The sequence below is a fragment of the Convolutriloba macropyga genome, chromosome 6 (assembly GCF_964194025.1).
Source record: "Convolutriloba macropyga chromosome 6, txConMacr16.3, whole genome shotgun sequence".
Classification (NCBI taxonomy): Eukaryota; Metazoa; Xenacoelomorpha; order Acoela; family Convolutidae; genus Convolutriloba; species Convolutriloba macropyga.
Window position 1 is genome coordinate 68,212,891 of NC_134473.1, and position 24,052 is coordinate 68,236,942.

The following is a 24,052-nucleotide window of genomic DNA, read 5'->3' on the forward strand; positions in this document are numbered from 1 at the left end:
CTGCTTCAACTGAATGGATTTTAAATTCTTTCATGCATTCAATTACGTGATGTGGTGAATACTTTCAAAGTCAAAAGATCGAAATCAAAAGAGACGGGATGAATCCATAAAGCCCAGTCATAAAGTCAGAGAATTAGGTTATCAAAATTCATTAGTGTGTTTGCTAGCTGTCATTGGTATTAAGTTTATTAGCTTTCAGTTTAGACGCTGAATTAAGTATAGTTTTAGAATTCAACTGAAACCGCACGCCGAATTAACTCTTTTTGGCACAGAAAAAAATGTCAATTTGTCTTTTTTTTCTTTCTGTTTCAATCCAGATGTGCATCAAGCGCGTCAACGGCGGCTCTTTTCCGGCAATCTGCCGGCTATGTTAGAAATGTTGCCTGTTTCTTTGCCCTATAGTTTTGTTTTTTGTTTGGTTCACATAAAATTGCTAGATATCAAAGTTCCCACGTTTTGCGATTACGTAGCGTAAGAAGCGAACGGATTTATCTTTGTTTAGATCACAGATTGAATTTCATAGAATTGTATTTTCTCAGCAAAAGTGTTTTGCTTTGTTTAACATTTTTGAAAATAATCTCCTGCGCTTTGGCGTTCAAACTACATTGGGAAATTTTTCTTTAGGGTTCTTTGGTGAACAAACTTTCCATGTTTAGAATATTGTTGATATTCAATTGATTTTTTTAAATAGCCTCCGTAGGCCTCTCAACGGCTATTATTTACGTGCTCTCTTTTTTACAATTCAAAGTATTTGAATTGTGTTGAGGCGCTGTCTTTTTTTAAGATCTGTTCACACATTTTCATGATTTTTGAAGTCAAATTGGAGAAGTGATTTTGGTCACGCCTAAACAGGAAGTGGAGCGAGAAGCGAGCGGTTCTGCGGCGTTAAATTTTTCGCTCTAATTTTAAACAGAGTGAGAAAACGGTGTTTGAATAAAAATTCGTTTTCTCTCTAGAGGTTTTTTGTTCACATGCGGCAATTTCACTTTGAATTTTACTGTTTTTTCGATTTTTTGGATGGGATTTGCTGCTCAGGTTTTCCCAATCCAATCATAATTCATAATAGGCCAAGTTTTTTGTTTGAACCAAGTTTCATTTCTCGCAAGTGGTTTTTTGTTCACATGCGGCTTTTTGACATTGGTTTTTAAAATTTTTTATCTGATTTTTTAGAATTGGTTTTCCCAATTCACTCATAGTCAGTTCTAGGTCTAGTTTTTGTTTATTCAATGAACGTTCCTTGAATTGTACATCTGGACTTGTCCTGCTATTTTTTTTAAAATCCGCTTTACCTTTTTACCACGTTTTTGTTTTACATAGGTCACGATTTTCACGTTTGAGCTCTTGAGTTACCTCACTAACTGTTTTAACTGAATAGATTCTACGTTCTTTCACGCATTGAATTACGCAATTTAGTCAATGCGGTCAGTGTCAAAAGAGCAAAATAAAAATCAGTAGAAACGGGATAAACCGATAAAGCCTGGTCATTAAGTCAGACAATATTAGTTTACCAAAGTTCATTAGGCTATTGCTAGCTGATATTAGTATTAAGCTGAATATTTTTGAGTTTAGAAGCTGAAATAAGTATAGGTTTAGAACCTAACCTAAACTGCACACTGAATTAGAACGATTTTTGAAACTTAGGAAAAATTTTTGTCATTTTCGATCTCTTCTTTTTTTCTGTTTCAATCCTGATGTCCGTCTAGCGCGTATATGGCGGCTATTTTCCGGTAATCTGCCGGCTATGTTTATGTTAGTCATGTTTATCTTTTTCTTATGGGATTTTTCGTTTTTTTAATGGAAAAACTAATGCATTCATTTTTCTTCTGCCTTACTTCGCCCTCGTTTGAGAAATTAGCCTGACGTTAATCTGTTTGCTTAACGCCTAAACGTTTATTAATGTTGCAATTATGTCCCAACAGGAGGAGCAACAAACGTTTGTATCTCATTAATTGCTCTCTAGAAATCTGCTTGTCTCTAACGAGGAAAATTGAACTTTTTGATGAACTAGCATAACATTTGAAGTTTGAAGTATTTGGAACATTTGTTTATAGCCGCCCTCATCTTCTCAGCCGGCTCTTATAGCCCTCCTATTTTTTTACAATTCAAAGAATTTGAATTGTATTGGGGCGCTGTCTTTTTTTAAGATCTGTTCAAACATTTTCATGATTTTTGAAGTCAAATTGGAGTAGTGATTTTGGTCACGCCGACTAGTGGTTTTGCGGCGTGAAATTTTTTTTGCTCTAAATTTAAAGTAGTGAGAAAACGGTGTTTGAACAGAAATTCGCTTTCTCGCTAGTTGTTTAATAGCCGCCCTCATCTTCTCAGCCGGCTATTATAGCGCTCCTATTTTTTTTTTACTTCGTCGAATAAAAAAAATGTTTTGCTTTACCTCATTTTGCCGCTTTTTCAACATTTTGCGTGATATCTTTTTGACTTCTGTAGGCTAATTTCTCTCTTCTCTCATTCTGCTAAAAGTGATTTTGAACATCAGTTGCTCAGCAAAGCAATTCAAAATGAACAGAGTCAGTATAAAAAATTAAAGTCAGAAGTAGAAACGGGATAAACCCATGAAGCCCAATTTTAGATGCCCGCTATTTGAACGTCGTTCCTATAAGTCTTAGTTACCATCTCTAATGCTTATTGGTATTGATAGTAGCCCCTGTAGCCTCTGTCTAAGAAACAGAAGTACGTTATGTTCAACTACGAAATGCCATCAAAATAAATCGAACTTAAAAAATGTTTTTGTACAAAAATCTTTTTTTTCAATATCTTCTATTCTTTCAATCCAAATCATGCTTATTGGAATCAACGGCGGCTATTTTCCGGCAATCTGCCGGGTATGTTTTATTGTTCACATGCGACAAGTTCACTTTCATTTTTTTTGTTTTATTGAATTTTTGGATCGGATTTTTTTCTAAATGGTTTTCCCAATCCATTCTGAGTCCGTTCTAGGTCTAGTATTCTGTTTAGTCAATGAAAATTCTTTGAGTTGTACATCAGGACTTGTCCTGCTATGTTTTTTTACTTCGTCGAACTTTTTTCGCTTTACCCATTTTGCCGCTTTTTCCACATTTTGCGTGAAATCTTTTTGACTTCTCTGGTCTAGTTTCACTCTTCTGTCATTCTGCTCAAAGTCTTTTTAAACAGCAGCTGCTCAGCAAAGCAATTCAAAATGAAGAGAGTCAGTATAAAAAATTGAAGTCAGAAATAGAAACGAGATAAACCCATAAAGCCCATTTTTAGATGCCCGGTACTTGAACTTTGTTCTCATAAGTTTTAGTAACTATCTATAATGGTTATTGGCATTGATACTAGACCCTGTAGCCTCTCACTGAGAGACAGGAGTATTTTCAATTACGAAATGACATCAAAATAAATCGCGCTTAAAAATGTTTTTATGCAAAAATCAATTGTTGTTGATATTTTCTTTTCTTTCAATCCCCATAGAGTTATGGGAATCAACGGCGGCTATGTTCCGGCAATCTGCCGGGTATGTTTGTGGATTGTGATTGTGATATTTTTTTGTTTCAGAGAAGCCAGGGGATGATGGTGGGAGTGAGGTGGTGGAGTACATAGTGGAGAGGAGTATCTCGGGTGGACTCTTCCAGGAGATCTACCACGGGGACGATGTCTCCCTCCCCATTTCATCACTCTTCCCAGGCATGCAGTACCACTTCAGAGTAGCTGCCGTCAATTCGGTCGGAAAAGGAAAGGTCTGTACGTCGTCATCACTGTTTTGTCTCAGCAGGTCCTTTAAATCTGTTGTGTAATTTGTACACAGGGATGTAGCAAAGCTTTTTTCGCGGAGATGGGTTATAAAATGTTGTAAGTTGAGCATATAACCCCTCATGAATAAAATTGTGCCATGTTTTAATAAGCCTGTGTGGCACAAACTGGTCCGTGATAATGTCCATGACAATTAACATAGACTATAATGATTTTCTTGCGCGGTGGAAAGGAACAGTTCAGGATAATCACTGCTCGTCTGTTTAGTTTTCCGTCTCATGCCAGTGCATCACACTGCCAGTAGTTCCCACTCAGTGTGCTGCCCCTGCAGTTAGTGGGAGGGTGAAACCTCAAAGTGTCCAGCTGACCTGGTCACCCCCAGACTACGACGGAGGCAGTCCCATTGAGGAATATGCTGTCAAGCAGATCACGAATCTAGACAGTTCAGAAGAGAGTGGAGATGAGATCAGTCGCGACTACAGGTGTGACCTAATCGTGTTCGAATTGCAACCCGGAACTGTGTACGGCTTCAGTGTCTGTGCAATCAACTCTGTCGGGGTTAGAACACACTTCTCATTTCATTCATTAAATGTAAAGATAAATGCTTTTGGAAATATCGAGTTATGGATTGTTTATAAACCAAGTCCAGTAGCCGTAAAACCATTGACAACGGGCTTTCAAAAGCAATAATCTAATGTGATCAATTTAAACCTGTGCGGGTCATAATACAAAGCTATCCGGCCCGGGAATTCCATGATAGTCCCCCTCCCTAGCTTAGTAGTCAGATAAGCTATACCCCCATTAACCGTAAATAAATATACCGTAAATGGGTGGCTGGCTATACAGCAGAAATAATTTGAGGCTTTAAGAAATTAAAATGAAAAACATTTCGAATGGAAGCTATCTACATTCGGACACAAATTAAATTTCCATTCAGTTGTTTTCTTCTCTTGCACTAGGTCAAGTGTCAAAATTTAATTCTAGCGCTTACGTATCTACGTCGGCAAAGATAGTCACACTAATAGCTGAAAATTGGTTTAATTTAGCCCGGCCCATGGTCCCCACCTTTGAAGATCAGAACAGCTTCAGACAAACCCTCTCCACCTGATGCTCCGCGGGTTGTCTTCAAGTCCGCAACCCACGCCAAAATTTCCTGGAGTGTGCCAAAATGCTCTAACGGATCCAAAGTTGTCGAGTACAAGTTGGAGTGCTGCGAGATAAGGCGACCAAATCCATTTGTCAAATTTGATGGTAAGACTTTTAGCTAATCCCTATGCTGCAGTTGAAACATTTCTGTGGGAAATAGTGAGTTACACTTAATTTTTGTTCCGACCACTCTTGAGTTCGGGTTTGTTTGGTTTTTTTGTTCGGACAATTTTGACCGATATCGATATATTCAAAGGAGAGAGTGTGAGAGCTCATCCAACGTAGAATATGGAATTAAAAAGATTTTTTATTTTCGTTTTTTTACTGGGAGTTATCGAGGTTTTTATTCACATTCTTTGGAATTTTTGCCAATTTTCGTCGATTTTGCTAAAATATGTGAAAATTGTTAACAATAACACTGTTGATTTTATTTTTAGAGACAAAAAAGTCTTGTTGATTATATTGATATGATTTTTTGGCTAAAATTTTTGCTAAATATTTCAAAATTCAGCCTTTTTCATCAAAAATGGCCCGAAATAAGCTTCTTTAGTCCACTTTGATTAAATTTACCGGAAGTACACTCAGAAACAAGTAAAATAATTTTTGTACACTACAGAGGGAACTAGCTCTACTTTCAAGTCCATTAAGATTAGTCTGGAATTAAATTTTGCCGTTTTTGCTAATTTTACTCAATGATTATCAATATCACAGCATTTATTTTTGATCTTTTAACTAACAAATTATCTAGATCTAAAACATTCGAAACAATTGAGTGTTTGTAATGGACGAACAGCAATAGCAAGGCTGGTGTTGATTCAATCTTGGACTGTTACAAACCAAAATTAATTCAGATTTTATTCATTCGGTCTTTTTTCTAAAAAATCGATTTTTTTTAATTAAAGAACAGAACAACTCAAATCAAATCTCAATGTTGATAGGTCCAATTAGCTTCCTATACAGTTCCAAATTATTATCTCTAGTTTCTTTTACTTTTCTCGAAAGATTATGGTCGTTTTGGCTTCTAAATTGTTTGATTTTTAAATAAAATTGTCTTATTGAACCTTGCCACTATATTTTTGAGTTCGGAAAACTTTTAGCTTAGTGTCAGCAAAGAAAACTTCTTCGTTCTCTTTCTTCTTAATTAAAATTTATTTTTTTCTGCGGTTTAACGCGTTAAGTTTTGGATTTCTGGCTTTGATACTACTAGATTTCACAATTTCTGATTTTTAGGCATTGGCCCATTTTTCACGTGTTTTTCTCGTTTTTTTTTTAATTATCACATTATTGACTTTTCACACATTGGCGTTCACCGTAAGACAAAATTGAACATAAAAAAGTCTTTAAAGGTATAGATTATGGATATAACGGCTTCGACACCCCCTTTTCTCGAAGAATTTAATTGAATTTAACTTTTTTTTAACTGTAGTTTTTACTTTGTTTTTATCTATTGAAATTTTCTGAATAATGACAGGTCTTATTGCTTTTTTATGGAGGATTAATTGAGCCAATTATCTGCTTTGAATTGATGGCTGATGGCTTTCATGACTTTGAAAACAATTGTTTTTTTAAAAAAATGCTTTTTAACTTCGCATTCGTTCTTTTTGTCTCTGTTTCCTAGTCTTGTTAATTATCGGTCACATTTGACATAAGTGTCGTCAAGTGAAGGTGCAAGTGTACAAATTCTATTGTTTTGACAGATTTCGTTATGAATTTATTGTCTTCCACACGAATTTTTTCGCAAAAAAGTAAACTAATTTTTGATTTTTGTCTATTTGATGTTTTTTGTAGACGTAAGACATATTCTGAGTAAGTAGATGTCTCAAGCGCTTCCTTTTGAGCAACAAACGAGCCTATTTATTTTGTTCTTTTTTTGTAGCTAATGGCTTTCATGACTTTAATAATAATGTTAATTTTGCTGTTCTCTTTTTGTCTACTTCCATACCACATTAGTGCCTTAGGTTGTCCGAATTCATCAGTGATTGCTAGATGATGGCATTACTATTAAGCTTTATAGCCGTTAATTTAGAAGCTGAATTAGGGTAGGTCTGTAATCATATAACTGAACTGCGTCAAGTGGTCAATGACAGGCTATGTTTGAAAGGAACTGTTTTTTTGTCTAGATTATAAATGTTATCATGGGTGTAATACTTCATACTTCTTAATTGACGTAATGAAAGTGTTTGTAACAGCGGAAAGATCATTAAAAAACGAGTAAGGAAATTTGTCAGGCAATTTAATATACGAAAAATAATCACAATTACCTGTCCGTTCTCACAAACATCTTTGAAAATTTAGAAAATCATTTTGAAAATATATTGTTGGTTTTTTTTTGACGTAAATTAACAAGCTTAACCGTTAGGTTAATACATCTTCAATAATATCAAATGAGCCATTATCATGAGTTATTAATTGCTCTAGATTTATTGTAAACTTGTGTTTCATTTTCAATGCAAAATTTTGACCGTTTTTATATAGAACCTTTCAATTTCTTTTCGAGTGACTTTTTTGCGCTTCACTTCTTGATTTTTTGCTTGAACTAAATTGCTCTTGTTGAGAAATGAAGTCGGCGTTGCCATTGTAAGCAGGGAGAGGATGAGACTGATAGTCCAGTGGAGAGTGCTTCAGTTTAGAACGCCGGAGGCGTTGAGTTCGAATCTTTCTCTCGTCGGAAGTTTTGCACCCATAAAGACAAATTTCGTTCCTGCAGCCCCCTCTGAATTTATTATTTATTGTTTTCAAAAATAACAAATGTTACTTAATTTTGCTGTATTTTGCTGTTCTTCTCTTTTTGTCTACTTGCTTCCTTGTTGACTTGAGAGGTCGCATACCACATTATTGGCTTTCGAGGAAGGCTCAATTGTACATTTTTTGCGGGCAAAATCGGGCTTTACGGCTTCGACAGCGTTTTCTGGCAAGTTTTAATTGAATTTTTGTTGTCTCTAATTGTTGTTTGATTTATGTTGTTCGTCTTGACTTGCTTTCTTAATCTCATCAATCTAATGCGGCATTCTTTTTACTCCACTGAGTTGTTTGCGTTGTAGGTGATCTTTTTGCTCATACACATTTCTTATTGAAAATTGCTGTTCCTCACAAAATCCAAAAATGTGGATGAGCGGGGTCGGAACTTATGTCCGAACGCACATTACCGAGCCTCCTTGTTTTCAATGTAAAGTGAAACTTGGGTGATGAAATGGTGTTTGAACAGCAATTCGCTTTCTCGACAGTGGTCTTTTGTTCACATGCGGGATTTTCATTGATTTTTACTATTTTTTTCTTTATCGGATTATTTGCTAAATGGTTTTCGAGCCCATTCCTAGTAATTTCTAGGTCTAGGTTTTTGTTTAGGTCGAAAGTTCATTTGGTCTCTTGCTTACCTCACTCACGGTTTCTAATGAATGAAATTAAATCCATTCACTGAGTGAATAACGCAATATAGTGAAGACGGTCTTGGTCAAGTGGGAAAAATCAAAAGAAACTGGATAAATAGTTGCTTCATATAAGTTATTTAATAGTTATTTCATAGTACCTTAAGGATAATAGTTATTTCATAGTGCCTTAGGTTGTCCGAATTCATCAGGGATTGCTATATGATGGCATTACTATTAAGCTTAATAGCCGTTAATTTAGAAGCTGAATTAGGGTAGGTGTGTAATGATATAACTGAACTGCGTCAAGGGGTCAATGACAGGCTATGTTTGAAAAGGAACTATTGTTGTCTAAGTTTGAAATGTTATCGTGGTTGTAATACTTTATACACGACGTACACGACATTCTTAATTAACGTGATGAAAGTGTAATTTTTTCCTGTAACTGGGGAAAGATCTCTAAAAAAACGAGTAAGGAATTTCGTCAGGCAATTTAATATAATAAAAATTTGATCACAATTACCTGTCCGTTCTCACAAACGTTTTTGCCTGTTCTGCTTTGAAAATCTATTGTTAATTATTTTTGACAAATTAACAAGCTTAACCGGTAGGTTAAATATATGTTCAATAATATCAAATGAGCAATTATCATGAGTTATTAATTGCTCTAGATTTATTGTAAACTTGTGTTGCTTTTTCAATACAAAGTTTTGACCGTCTTTATGTAGAACCTTTCAATTTCATTTCGAGTGACTTTTTCGCGCTTCACTTCTCGCTTTTTTGCTTGAATTAAATTGCTCTTGTTGAGAAATGAAATTGGCGTTGCCATTGTAAGCAGGGAGAGGATAAGAGACTGATAGTCGAGTGGAGAGTGTTTCAGTTTAGAACGCCGGAGGCGTTGAGTTCGAATCTTTCCCTCGTCGGAAGTTCTGCACCCATAAAGAAAAATTTCGTTCCTGCAGCCACCTCTGAATTTATTATTTATTAATTGTTTTCAAAAAATACAAATGTTACTTAATTTTGCTGTTCTTCTCTTTTTGTCTACTTGCTTCCTTGTCGACTTGAGAGGTCGCATACCACATTATTGGCTTTCGAGGAAGGCTCAATTGTACATTTTTTGCGGGCAAAATCGGGCTTTACGGCTTCGACAGCGTTTTGTGGCAAGTTTTAATTGAATTTTCAGTGTCTCTAATTGTTCTTCGTCTTTTAACCGCATAAAAAATTGAATATTAACAGGTCTTAGTGCCCTCCCGTATATGATGATAAACACGTTGGAAGTTTTCAATTGCTATCAAATGGTTTTCATTACTTTGAATTGATTTGTTTTGAAATTATAAGCCAATTATTTATTGCTGTTTTTTTGTTCTTTTTGTCTCTACGGAGCCTTATTATGGAGTGGTCTCATATCTTTTCTAGTGAAGTACAAGTTATTTTATTTAGTTTCAATTTTATATGAGGCTATTTTGACTTGTTAATAAGTTGTTTTTTAAATGGACATTAAATTTTGGATGTAATTAGTGATTGTTGTTATTGTTGTTTGATTTATGTTGTTCGTCTTGACTTGCTTTCTTAATCTCATCAATCTAATGCGGCATTCCTTTTACTCCACTGAGTTGTTTGCGTTGGAGGTGATCTTTTTGCTCATACACATTTCTTTTTGAAAATTGATGTTCCTCACAAAATCCAAAAATGTGGATGAGCGGGGTCGGAACTTATGTCCGAACGCACATTACCGAGCCTCCTTGTTTTCAATGTAAAGTGAAACTTGGGTGATGAAATGGTGTTTGAACAGCAATTCGCTTTCTCGACAGTGGTCTTTTGTTCACATGCGGCATTTTCACTGATTTTTACTATTTTTTTTCTTTATCGGATTGTTTGCTAAATGGTTTTCCGAGCCCATTCCAAGTAATTTCTAGGTCTAGGTTTTTGTTTAGGTCGAAAGTTCATTTGGTCTCTTGCTTACCTCACTCACGGTTTCTAATGAATGAAATTAAATCCATTCACTGAGTGAATAACGCAATATAGTGAAGACGGTCTTGGTCAAGTGGGAAAAATCAAAAGAAACTGGATAAATAGTTGCTTCATATAAGTTATTTAATAGTTATTTCATAGTACCTTAAGGATAATAGTTATTTCATAGTGCCTTAGGTTGTCCGAATTCATCAGGGATTGCTAAATGATGGCATTACTATTAAGCTTAATAGCCGTTAATTTAGAAGCTGAATTAGGGTAGGTGTGTAATCATATAACTGAACTGCGTCAAGGGGTCAATGACAGGCTATATTTGAAAAGGAACTATTGTTGTCTAGGTTTGAAATTTTATCATGGTTGTAATGCTTTATACACGACGTACACGACATTTTTAATTGACGTAATGAAAGTGTTTGTAATTTTTTCCTGTAACTGTGGAAAGATCTTTAAAAAAACGAGTAAGGAATTTCGTCAATCAATTTAATAATAAAAATATGATCACAATTACCTGTCCGTTCTCACAAACATTTTTGCCTGTTCTGGTTTGAAAATCTATTGTTGGTTATTTTTGACAAATTAACAAGCTTAACCGTTAGGTTAAATATATGTTCAATAATATCAAATGAGCAATTATCATGAGTTATTAATTGCTCTAGATTTATTGTAAACTTGTGTTGCTTTTTCAATGCAAAGTTTTGACCGTCTTTATGTAGAACCTTTCAATTTCATTTCGAGTGACTTTTTCGCGCTTCACTTCTCGCTTTTTTGCTTGAATTAAATTGCTCTTTTTGAGAAATGAAATTGGCGTTGCCATTGTAAGCAGGGAGAGGATAAGAGACTGATAGTCGATTGGAGAGTGTTTCCGTTTAGAATGCCGGAGGCGTTGAGTTCGAATCTTTCCCTCGTCGGAAGGTTTGCACCCATAAAGACAAATTTCGTTGCTGCAGCCCCCTCTGAATTTATTAGACCCACCTGTTGTTTGAAAGCAGTGATTTTTTCCGATGCTAGAAGTTTTTTGTTGTTAATTGTTCTCGAATGAGGTTTGAACCAATTATTGCAAACGTGTTGGTCTTTTTTTGACTCGAAGAGGAGCATTAGATTGGTATTCTACAAGATTTTTTAGCTCTCATGACTTGATTTTTGGCTTCATTCTATTCGACCATTTGCCTCCGTTTTCAATAGCCACCGCCAGCCTCTCAGTGGCTATTATTTAGGCGTGCTCGTTCTTTTTGAATTTCGCTTTATCGTTCGGTCACGTTTTTCGTTCTACATAAGTCAAAGAGCAAAATCAAAAGAAACGGTATAAACCGACTTAGCCCAGTCATTTAGTCATAGTGCATTATGTTATGGATGTTCAATAGAGCGATTGCTAGCTGACATTAGTATTAAGCTGAGTAGCTTTCAGTTTAGAAACTGAATTAAGTATAGTTTTAGAATGTATTTGAAACTGCATACTGTGAATTAGACACATTGAAATTTTTTTGTCAATTTCTATCTCCTTTTTCCTGTTTCAATCCAGATGTGCGTCAAACGCGTCAACGGCTGCCATTTTTCGGCAAAATGGTGGCTGTCTGAATTTTTACTTCTGTTCTCAAAAATTGAACTTTAACAGTAACATAGTTTGTAGTGTTTTTGTAATTAGTAACTGTCGGTAATATTTAAAGGGAAGAGATCTTTTTGAGAAGTTTTGGTCCCATATAAGTCTCTCCCCTTGTTTAAACAACAGGACCCCACCTGCCTACCAAACCCTCTCATCTACCCCTACATCTATCCCTGTCTACCTACCCCCTCCTACCTACCTGCCCCTCCCTCCCCCAATTACCTTACCACCGCGCGGCTAACCAATTACCTTACCACCGCGCTTACCACCTCCCACGGCTAACTACCCCTGACCCAAACCTACGTAACCCCCCGTACCTACCCACATTAGTAACTAAAAATTGTGTCTAATGTTTCAAGTTTGATTTTTTGATTTTCTGAATAATGTGACGTCAGAGTTTATATTGCATGACTCTTTGAGTCGTTTCCGGTATTCTACCGGAAGTTTTTTTCTGCAAATTTTTTGCTTAACCATTTTGAGTTTTCTGGTGACTGTTGCGGCCTTGACTTTTTGGGTTTGCCTGATCGAAATTTCTCTCTCATTCACAAGTGTAAGCAGCTGAACTCGAATAATGTGAAGTTATGTTTTGTGGGGAAACTCAAAATTAAATATTTATTTTTGAATGCCTCAGGAAAATCCATTGCTAATCCGCGTTTGTGCTTATTTGTTTCAGTCTGTAATGCCATTGTGGGCTCAAAACTAGTGGACGATGAGGGCGCCTCGCATCATGACTTGTTGTCCTCTGCCGCCTGTTACTACGGCTCGAGACCACTCAGCACCTCGTCAGTGGTGTCGGGAGGAGGTGTTGCAACTAGTACCGGTACCAGTAGCCACTCGTCCTCCAAGAGATCCTTAAACAGCACCTCGTCCATCAAGAGTGGTGGAGATGCTTCGTATTCGAATAGTCAACCAACTTCCAGGTTAGACCGCGATCCTATAGTTGAAACACGTATGTGTGGGTTATAAAATGCCATCTCTGCAGTGCCAGATTCTAGAATGCTTAATGTTCCTATATAGTGTCGGACTTTAAAACTGCCCTCATTTTCAAACTTGTCGAGTGCATTTTTCAAGCAAGGGTACGAATGCCAATTTTTGTCAGTTGCTTAATCAGATTCAAGTAAACTATACTTAATAAATGATCACCTGCATGTTTTCCGCGGCTAATCTTTTTCGTCTATTACTTAAGTTCCAGTTTCTGCTAATGTTGTTTCTGCATGTGAACAGAGGGTGCAGCTTGTGCCGGTATCAACAGAATAGTCCAAAAAGTCTTCTGTATTTGCATAAACAGAGAGCAATTTTATAGTTAATTGCCAATTGCAATGTTAACTAACGTCAACAAAGAAAGCTCATGCACTTAAGATTCGATTCGAGAATAAACGTGAATATTTGCTGGAAATCTGTGGTCTATGAATGTATGGTTCTTTCTGTGTTTTAGATATGGGTCAAATTTCGCGACGTACAACAGTAGCAGTGGTTCCAGTAGTCAAGCTAGTGCAGCTGGGGACAAGCCTCGTGCAGGTCGAGGAGCTCCGCAGAAGAGTTCAACAGCCACGAATAAAATGAGCAGTTGCAACTCCACTCAAACTGTCTCTTTCTTCCAGCTTTACACAGGAGCTAAGTTATCATTCGATTACAACAATATGAAACCGGCAACTGATTACGTGTTCCGGGTTCAGGCAGTGAATGAAATTGGGCCAAGTCAGTTCAGTGCCGAAACAGCTATATCATCACCCTGTAGCAACCCGGAGAGGGTGGGCAATATCAGTGTGGACCAAGGCGCTGAGTGGATATCTTTGAAGTGGTCTGAGCCAGAGTGCAATGGTGCTGCCATCTTATCCTACAACATTGAATGTGCCAGGCTCCACAGATGTGCAATTCCAGTTGTCATTGGAGTGAACAGCTCACTTGAGTTTCCAGACGAGAAGAATGCGCATATAGTAAGCTACATTTGTGAGGATAATGCGTTCACGATAAGCAATATCAAGTCAGATAATGATTACATGGTGAGGGTGCAAGCGACAAACGAGAATGGCAATGGTGCATTTTCGTCACCAGTTAGAGCACATACGTTAAGCCTGCCACCTGAACCACCACAACTAGAATGTGTGAATGCAACCAGCAGCAGTTTGAAACTGAGGTGGACTGAATTGTCATGCAGTAAAGACCTCAAATATCACCTTCAAATGGAGGACAAGTCTTCGAGGTCGGTTGATTTCAATTTCAAATGATAGTTGAGTGGAGCTATTATTGGCCTTCTCTTGGTTTTCGTCAAAAAATTCGTTACTTCAATTACTTTTCTATAGCTGCCAAGAGTTGCATTTGTTTCCTTCTGGTTTTTTTTTGTTTACCAGAAGTACCATATGTTCAGGCGGTGGTTGGACCTAAAGCTAAACTGTGTAAAATTGCTGTGTGAACTACTTTTATGTTCATACACGTTTTATGTTCATACGCGGCGTTTTATGTTCATACGCGGCGTCTTTGAATGACTTTTTAACTTTTGCTTTTAGTTAAGTTTTTAACAAAATATTTTTTGATCAAGTTACTGTAAAATTTAGCCCTCCGTAAAACTGTTACTGTAAAATTGTTCACATTTCACGAGTTTTTAGTCAATTTTACTTTCTAATTTTTGATCTTTGAACGAACTTTCTTCTAATCATAGTAACGGCCTTTTATTAAATCAGGAATTCCGTTTTAACATTCCGCAGTGAGGCGTTTCTCTTCTTTATATAACTGTGAAGCTTAAAGCTGAGCGTAGCTATATTGTGGTGTTCCCTGTTTTTTTTGTTTAGTCTTCTGACGCTCTTTTTTCGTTTTACATTTGTTTACACAACAAAGCTGGAAGTCAAATTTTCTGATTGACTTCTTGCTCTCACTAACTGCATTTGCGCGCCCAACGTTATTTCTCACTCTTTCTAGCAAACGTTTTAAGGTCACTTGCATGATAGGTTTTTGATCATACGTGACTTTCCTCACTCAATAAAATGACTTTTGCTCTTTAAAACTTAACCTTAACTAGAATTAGTTTAAGTAACTCATGTTTAATAAAGGTCCTTAATAAAAGGGCGGTTGCTTTTACAAAGCATGTTATTACATCGCTTTTTTAGTAAGTTTTCCAATTTAAATCTGTATGTTTTTTATATGTATTGTACGCCACTCAAGTCTATTTTGCAGCTATTCCGGCAATGCTCATTCTTTACAGATCAAAACCCGATTTTGGTGGTTTCTATCCCATTTTTGTTAATTTTGTACCTTTGGTAATTGATTGTTCATTTATTTTTGGCGTTAAGCGTTTGAAATTCAATAAAATGAGATTCGTAATGCAACTTTGAACAAAGTTTTGATCATTTTTGCAAAATAACTGCACGTTCGAATTATTTTTAATTTTCACTGCTTCTTTTTCTGACGGGAACATGACGAAATAAATTAACCGGCAAAATCTCGTTCTCCTTTTTCCTTTCTTTTTTGCAATCTTCAAAATTATGAAAACGCCTGTATTTTGTCAAACAATGTGTTTGTAGTATTCTTGTATTTGGCTGATATTTTTTGGCAAATATCCATGATGCCATAATCTTCAGTTTTATCGGCTCTACCTTTTAACTTCTCTAAAAACTTCTTTCTTTCCTTGATTTGTTTTTGCTTTTTAATTGGATTTGATTTGTATGTTGTACTGCAATTTTGAGTTTTGTGGTGATAACTTGAGATCCTTAAGATTGCTCTTCATGACGAGAAACACTGATTTTCTGTGAAATTTATTAGGTATAGATTCTCGTAATCAATGCGACATAGATTTAACTTGTCATCAACCTTTTTCCTTTTTGTTAAATTTAGTGAGGCAAAGAATAAATGTTTAAAGACAATGAGTGGTCATTTGCGCTGCATTGACGTGCTTATTGTTGGAGAATGTGGGACGGTTCGTTGTGGTACTGGTTATGTTTAGTTGTCTGACTTCATTTTTTGTTTTAAATTTATGACGGCGCAAGCCTCAAAAGATCAATTTTGTTAATATTTTCATGCTGTTTTTTGGATTTTTGACCGTTGTTGTATTTGGTTCCGTTGCTCTATAGCTTAGTCATTAATGATAGGTCGCATGTGCTCCAATTAGACATAATGCATTTGATATAAAAGTTTAAGTTTAATGCTGATAATTATTTTTATTTCGACAACGTTAGTTTTCCGAACTTTTTATTGTTGCCTGCATTTGCTGCTTCTTTTGTTATGTGGCTCCTAAATCTTTTCAATAAAAATGATATATGCTTTCTTCCTATGAATAGTGAGATATTTGTTTAAAATTTCATTATTGATTTGTGCGTTTTGATTACTTTGATGCCCCTTGTTTTCATTGATTTCGTAAAAACAGGTTTTTGCCAATTGTTGTTCTCCTTTCAATTTGTTCTCAAAGTTTTTTTTTGGTTAATTTCCCGGACGTCTTGGTTTTTAAATTGTTTAATTGATCTGGAACGAAGTATAAAGCAGTTATTATAAACGTTTAGGCCTTCTTTTTATGCAAATTTTTTGCTTGACCTTTTTTGCGCTTTTGTTCTAGAAATATTTTTGACTTCTTGAGTAACTTTTTAACGCTTGAGTTTTTCATTTTTGAGTCATCTTATTGGCTCTCATTCTGAATTAAAGTTTGTTGCTAATATGAAAGCCAATTTAGCTGAGTGGTTAAGATGTCAGACTGAAATCGTGGAAGTCCAGGATTTGAATCCCCGTGGGGTCGATTTTTTTCAGATTTCTACGCTACGACGCTTCTGAATTAAATTGCGCCGGCTGTCCGTCGAGTTCAATTCATCCGATGGTATTCGGTTTGTTTGTTTTTTTTATCGTAGACTGTTTTTTTAATGAGGTTGACAGTTTCATCTTCAGTTTGTTCAATTCTTTGAATTGTAATTCATGATTTTTTTTTTATTTCGCGTGAATTCGACAATTTGACGTCACTGTTAAAACGACTTTTTTTACTTTAATTCAAGGAGATAAGGTCAACTGATTGTATGTTAATCATATTGAAGGTCAATTGAAAGCAGCTAATCGGAGCAGCAATAAGTTTTACGAATTCTTACTCAAAATATAACATCTCAGAAGAGAATTTTCTATTTTCGGTCTATTTTGTCTATCGTTTTGAGACTGCAGATCTACAAAGCTATCGCAGCTATTTTCTGGCCTTCTGTCAGCTATGTTTTAATTGTTCAAATTTTATGCCTAGTCTCAATTTTCACAAAAAAATCATACCCCTTTGATCATATACTCTCGGAAGTGATCAAATATGCTTTTTGTAAACCAGGATTGTTTTCCAGGTTTGTGACAACGTATTCTGGGGCAGCAGTGTCCTACAAGGTGATCAAGCTGCAAGAACTGACGTCATACACATTCAGAATAAACGCATCTAATGATGCAGGATCAGGCACCTTTTCTCCATTGTACTCCTTCACAACTACCAAGAGTGCACCACCCCCGATGAAAGGTATATATAACATTGTGGTTAACTCCTCATCTTAGGATTGAAATACCGAAGATCGAAAGCAAAAGTTGGGACAATAGGTCGAAAATGAAATTATTCAAGTTGTCTATTGCCCAATCATATACAAGCAATGTCACATAACAGCGCATAACGTTTTCGGTCGTAGAGTCATATCAAGTCACACAGGTCGCTGAGCTATGGCCATATTTCATCTGATGTATATGCTTGCATATAGCGCTTACTTTTGCTTAGTGTAATTTTTGTTCTACTGTCCCACTTTTACTGTTTTCAATCTATTGTCATTCCGGTCTATTGTCCAGTTACCATATATTACTCTAATGCAATATTATGAAGACCCAGGAAGCGTAGCTTAAAAGTGAATGTTTTATTTTCAAAAACTGATGAGCTCAACTGCCTTTTCAGTTTTTGCGATTTACGTTTTTCGGCTTCAAGAATGATGCATCTTATAAGCGAAACTGAACTGCAGCTTCGTTTCAAGAAATAAACCCTGTTATTTTAGCTCCTAAGATGAGGATCTGTCGAGACACTGGCTGTGCTGAGATTAGTTGGACGCCTGTGCCCGGTTATCAAGAGGACAAAGTGCTCTACCAATTGATGGTCGCTTTTGCCCCTGCATCTGGTGACTTCTTACAAGTAAGATAAATACACGATAGATCGTCTGATCAATGTAAAGTTTTGAGGATTTAAATTTAGTTTTTGTTAATTAACTAACTACATAGCTGACTATGGTAAACTATCTGTAGTATATCCCAAACTTAGTATATCTTTCAGTAGTGATTTTATATCCCTGTTCTTAATTTTTAAGTTTATAGGTTTTAAGAGAGTTGCGCATTCTGATTAAATGCGATTTTACCAGTTTCAAGAATAGTTTTTTCGAGATCTTCTCTAATTTAGAAAAATGGCTGCGAAGTTACATAACATCAGTTTTATCAACAGTTCTTTCTATCAATAGTAATTTTGTCAGAACTCTTTATTCTCGATACTTCTTATTAATATGAAGTTAATAAGAGTCTATTTACACAATGTTGAAATTTTCAGGTTTACAAAGGAGAAGAGACGTTTGTGGATGTAGAGCAAATCGTGATGCTTGCCACGTCTAGATTTAATTCTGTTGGACTTGATGTAGATAACAACGTTCTGGACATGAAGTTAAAGGTGTGTGCCATGAGGCTGTGTCTGGACGACGATCAACTGATCAGTGGTCAGTACAGCCCCATATCCAGTTTCCTCTATTCGCTCGAATCGCACAACTCGGCTGCCTCTTCTTCTTCTGTGTCGTCTACTGGTGGTCTCTGCGGTCGGGGAAGATCAGGAAGGGCAACCTCTGCGGCATCTGGAAACAGAAGTTATGCTCTCATAGGTAGCTACTCCTCTGGATCCTTTTCTGCTTCTTCTTCCTCCATCTCTGCTTCTTACTGGTCTGGAAATGCCAACTGTCAATTATCTTCTTCTGCATCCGGTGGTGCAATTGGTGAGCCATCGTTTATTTGCTCTCCACATTCTTTATCGGTTATTAATAGCTCTTGAACGAAGTTCATAGCAATTATTGTAAGTGTTGGTCTTTTTTATGCAAATTTTTTGCTTGACAATTTTTGCGCTTTTCTTCTAGAATATTCTTTGACTTCTCAAGTGACTTTTTCACGCTTACGTTCTTCATTTTTGAGTGAACTCTATTGCTATCACTCCGAAGTGAAGCTTGTTCCTAATATAAAATCGGTTGCAGCATAGCCACAAGAAGTGCCTGATAGCCGAGTGGGCAGTGTATGTGGTTATGGATAGGTAGGTCAATGGTTCGAACCGCGTTGGCCTGTCGTTCGAGTGCAATTCTTCCGCCATTAGTGGGTTTATGTTTTCATTCCTCTTTGGCGTGCGATCTTGTAACCTTTGTCTGGCTGTTTTTATCTAAAAGATATGGCCTCTCGTCGAGAAATATAAAATAAATGGGTAAAACTAGAGGGCGTTAAGTTAAGTTTTCTTACAACTTCACAAGTCTGTAAGTGTGAGATTCACGGAAACGGCTGAGGAGACAAAATTTCGTCAATGGAAATTGTGGTAATATGCGAATTTGCTTTGTGGGAGTTTAAGCTAGCTAGATACTGTCATAGCGAACCACTAATCGATTTGTCAGGGACACTGTGACTTCTCGATAACAAAATCCCGGCATCATAACAATCATCATCATCAAACTGGACGGAAGTAGCTGACTTCCATACAAACTGTAGCAACAAAATCAAGCGAAACAAAACAAAACTGAATTGCATTATTAATCAAAACCGTTCCAAAATCATAAGATCTAATTAACCCCCTCCTACCCTAATTCAATACCCTTTTGGTCGCCCAACGGAAGTAACTGACTTCCAAACAAACTGTAGCAACAAAATCAAGCGAAACAAAACAAAACTGAATGATCAAAACCGCTCCGAAGATCTAATTAACCCCCTCCTACCCTAATTAAATAACACGATTGCTTGAAATCAATTCGTCCAAAGTTAGTAGGGTATGTTTTGTTAAATTCGTCTTTGCTTGAGGCTGTACGGGTATTATTGCTGTAATTGCTCATGAAATTTGAGATAACTATTGCGTCTTTTCTACGGCTCAACGAGACCTGTGTAATTGCTCTCAAACGAAGTTTGTAGCAATTATATCAGTCCTGTTGTCTTTTTATGCAATTTTTCGTCGGCTCCTTAATAGTTTTTCGACTTCAAAACGTACTAAACAGGTAAAGCCCAAAGGGGTTAAATGGCAGAGCAGCTCTCTTAGGGCCGTACGAGTTACTAGTCTCTAAGTATGCAAGTCAATGACAGTGTCTTGAGAAATTTTTATAGCGTGAAGGGCTGTTCGTAGTCTGAAAAGTTTGAACCCCCCCCCCCCCCCATTTGGAACCCACTCTCGTCCGCAGCCCTCCCTAACACTTAAAATCGCTTGGACCCCCATTACTTGACCCACTCCGCCCCTAATGATAGCATCCCTAACCCCCAACTGACCACTACCGAAGCCGACAGCTCGCTGGTCGTTTGAAAGCAATTCGCCCGACGTTAGTTGGTCATGCTTGGAATTCTGAAGTTTTTTTCGCGACTTGACCTTGATGTCATTGTCTGATTTTTAACCGAACATTTACTTGTTTTGGAAGCGTAACACTAGTCATTCTTACCATCCTACCAATATAAACATTGAAATCTTGATGTTTGCTTGACGTCATTTGCTCAATTGGTAATTGAGAAAATTTCATTAATAGCGGCCCTCATCTTCTCAGCCTGCTATTATTGCGCTCCTGTTTGCATTACAATTCAAACAATTTGAATTGTACTGGGGCGCTGTCTTTAAGATCTGTTCGCACAATTTCACAATTTTTAAAATAAATTGAAGTGATTATTTAGGTCACTCCGAAACAGGAAGTGGAGCGAAAAAGCGAGTGATTTTGCGGCGTGAAATTTTTTCATTCTATTTTTTAAATAAGTGAGAAAACGGTGTTCTCGATTGTGGTTTAGGCTAGTTTTTTTTTCTTGGCTCATTCTTCTAAAAGTGCTTTTAAACAGCAGTTGCTCAGCAAAGTAATCTAAAATGGACAGGATCTGAAATCAGGATCGAGAAACGAAATCAAAATAAAAACGGGATAAACCCATAAAGCACAGTTTTAGACGCTGCTTGAACTTTGTTCTTATTAGTTTTAGTTTAATTCCCTACTTCGTTTTTCCATTAATACTAGCCTCTCTGTGCTCTTATTAAGAAACAGGAGTATGTCGCACTTACAATTTTGGTACAGCAACCATTTTTTTCCAATGGTCTTTCTGATCCTTTCATCCCATTCAGTGTTATGGGAATCAATAGCGGCAATCTGGCGGGTATGTTCATGTGATGGTGAGGGCATTTGCATAGTTAGCATGTTGAGGACATTTGCCCAGTTACAGAGCATGTGTCATTACCTGGCAAATCATTATGTTAAAATATTGTACGTGCGTCTGGGGGTGCAAATAATATGCACCAAAAAGCGGGGGGGGCACAAACGGAAAAGATCCGGTTTTTTTAACTGAAGCACGCTTATGCATGACTGGAATTTTGACTTCTTTCCGAACATTTACCTGTTTTTGACGGTTGACTTCTGTTTTCGATCATTGGACTTAAACAGTAGCTTAGTTTGTAATGTATAGTAATCAGGAACTGCCAATAATATTTAAGGTGAAAGGACATTTTAATTGCTTTCAAACAAAGTTTGTAGCAATTATTTCAGTCTTGTAGTTTTTTACGCGATTTTTCGCTTCACTGATTTTCGTCTCACCCATTTGACTTTTCGTCCTCAAAAACGGGGTAAACAGGTAGCGCTCGGAGGGCGTTAAGTGGTCGAGCATATGTGACTGACTGAAACTGTTATGGTGTGAGACAAATTTTATGGTGTGAAGGGAAATCTTTAAAGTGTCCCCTCTCCCATTAACTCGCCCCCCCCCCCCTCCACTGTCCCCAACATTCCTGCCGTCCGTCCTCCAGCTGGTGATTTGAGCTTTGTGTACTGCTCCAGCTTTGGCACCCCCCCCCCCCCCCCTCGTCCAGTGGTCCCAACCCTATCCTCACCCCCATTGCTTATCCGCCCCCTCAACGCTTGACCCCCATTCCACCCCATACCACCCCCTAATGTTAGCATCCTTCATCTTTACGCCCCAGCTGGCTACTACCAAAGCCTACCGCGTGCTGGTTGTTTGAGTGCAATTGTCCCGACGTATGTCGGGTATGTTAAAATTTTTTATTCCCATGTAAGTCCTTCTTACCTGTCTAAACTACAGAACAAACACTTGCCTACCCTCTCCTTGACCTACCAACCACCCACCCCACCTACCTTCTATGCCTATCCGTCCTACCTACCTCCACTCCAACCCCGTCCCTGCGCCTAACTAACCCCCCTCTCACATCTACCTACCTACCCCCTGTGCACCTATCTACCCCATGTCTACACTCCCACCTACCTTACCCCCATCCCCTACATACCTATCGCTTGCCTTCACCAACCTACCCCCTACTCACACCTACCCACATTCCTGACTAAAAATGTTTTTTTAACTATATATTGTTCTTCGTTTTTATTTCTTTTGTGATGCTTCTAAAATAGGTAGGGTTAGTTAGGAGTATCTATTGTACGACTCTTTGAGGTATTCTACCGGCTATGTTTTTTAGCTGAAGCAAGTTTGTGTTCATGATCTGTCATTTGACTTTTTGTTTTCGAACATTGGATTGTTTTTGAACGCTAATTTCTGTTTCCGGACACTGGACTTTAGAAGTAGCTTAGTTTCTAATAAATAGCAATTAATAGCCACTGCAGCTTCTCAGTCGGCTATTATAACGCTCCTATTTATTTTACTTCGTCGTACTAAATTTTTCGCTTTACCTTAGTTCAGAGCTTGTTCAACATTTTTATGAAATATTTTTGGCTTCTTTAGGCTAGTTTCACTCTTCTCTCATTCTGCTAAAAATTGTTTTTAGACAGCAGTGGCTCAGAAAAGCAATTCAAAATGAACAGAGTCAGTATCAAAAAACAAATCAGAATCAGAAACGGGATAAGCCCATGAAGCCCAATTTTAGATGCCTGTTACGCAAACTTTGTTCTTAGTTACCATCTCTAATGCTTATTGGTTTTGATACTATTCCCTGTGTTGTCTCACTACGAAACAGGAGTATGTTTAAATCTAAAATGGAAATAGTTTACGCTTTAAAATTGTTCGTGTACAAGAATATTTTTTCATAAGTATCTTCTCTTCTTTCAATCCCAATCTTGGTTATGAATCAACGGCAGATATCTTCCGGCAATCTACCGGTTATGTTTAGGAACTGATGGTAATATTCGAGGTCGACATTTTATTGAGAAATTTTGTTCCCATAAAAGTCCCTCCCCAATATCCAAACAGCATACACCTCCCCCCCCCCCCACCTACGCCCTCTCACTACGCCCCGGTCCCCCCAGCCACTACATTCAGCAGGCTACAAGTGGATTAAATCTTTTTTAAAAAAACACTCGGTTTATTAAAACCTCTATTGACGTCATTTGAAGAACCTCAGTGAAATGCTGAGGCCCTTCTTGCTGTAGGCTACCTCTTTATCCCCACTCTTGAGTGAAGCAGGCTGCAATGGATTAGAGCTCTTAAGTTCTTCGGGAGCAATTTTTCCGACGTTAGTTGGTTATTTCTAATTAGTTTTCTGACAATCTTTTGTTGTTTCGTCGTCTGACACTTATTATTTTTCATTTTACTTTTTGCAGAAAGGCTGAAAAAGTCAAATTGCTTCATTTCAAAACAGTTTTTACGCGCCTTTCTTGCTCTCTATCTCGCTCGCTCTCCTTTCTCTCTCTCGCTCTGATCTCTCTCTCTCTCTCTCTCTCTCTCTCTCTCTCTATCTATCTATCTATCCCTCGCTCTCATCTCTCTCCTTTCTCTCTCTCTCTCTCTATCTCTCTCTCTCTCTATCTATCTATCTCTCCTCTCTCTCTCTCTCTATTTTCCTGCTCCTCTCTATCTCTCTCCTCACTTCCTCACTCTCTTCAGGAAGTTTTTTTGGTCATTTTCAAGACTAGATTTTGATTAGCTCTCAACAGAAGTTAATTGTATTAATTGTTTTAGTCTGACGGTTTTTTTCGTTGCTAGTTTCCTTATTGGTTTTTCGCCTGAGCGTCTAAATTTTGTGGATTATAGTCGCGAGAAGCAGAATGAACTGGTGAAGAATGATTGCATTAATTTGCTTAGAAGCTCGCTTAGAGCCTTACTTACTATTCTCTTTGTTTGTGAA

At 37.2% G+C, this 24,052-nt stretch overlaps 1 protein-coding gene across 12 annotated transcripts in view; it reads left to right on the top strand.

Annotated features, from left to right (window-relative positions):
• The window catches only part of LOC142340547 (uncharacterized), a 98,782-nt gene that overhangs the window by 70,839 nt on the left and 3,891 nt on the right, over positions 1-24,052 (top strand). For 11 of the 12 annotated variants that reach the window (XM_075391180.1, XM_075391179.1, XM_075391172.1 and 8 more), the window contains 8 exons: positions 3,532-3,713; positions 3,994-4,284; positions 4,773-4,977; positions 12,482-12,728; positions 13,244-14,011; positions 17,103-17,269; positions 17,787-17,920; positions 18,326-18,758. In XM_075391180.1, coding sequence (XP_075247295.1) covers positions 3,532-3,713; positions 3,994-4,284; positions 4,773-4,977; positions 12,482-12,728; positions 13,244-14,011; positions 17,103-17,269; positions 17,787-17,920; positions 18,326-18,758 — 2,427 coding nt within the window. The remainder of the gene's footprint in view (positions 1-3,531; positions 3,714-3,993; positions 4,285-4,772; positions 4,978-12,481; positions 12,729-13,243; positions 14,012-17,102; positions 17,270-17,786; positions 17,921-18,325; positions 18,759-24,052) is intronic. The other variant, XM_075391184.1, reaches the window with a different exon arrangement.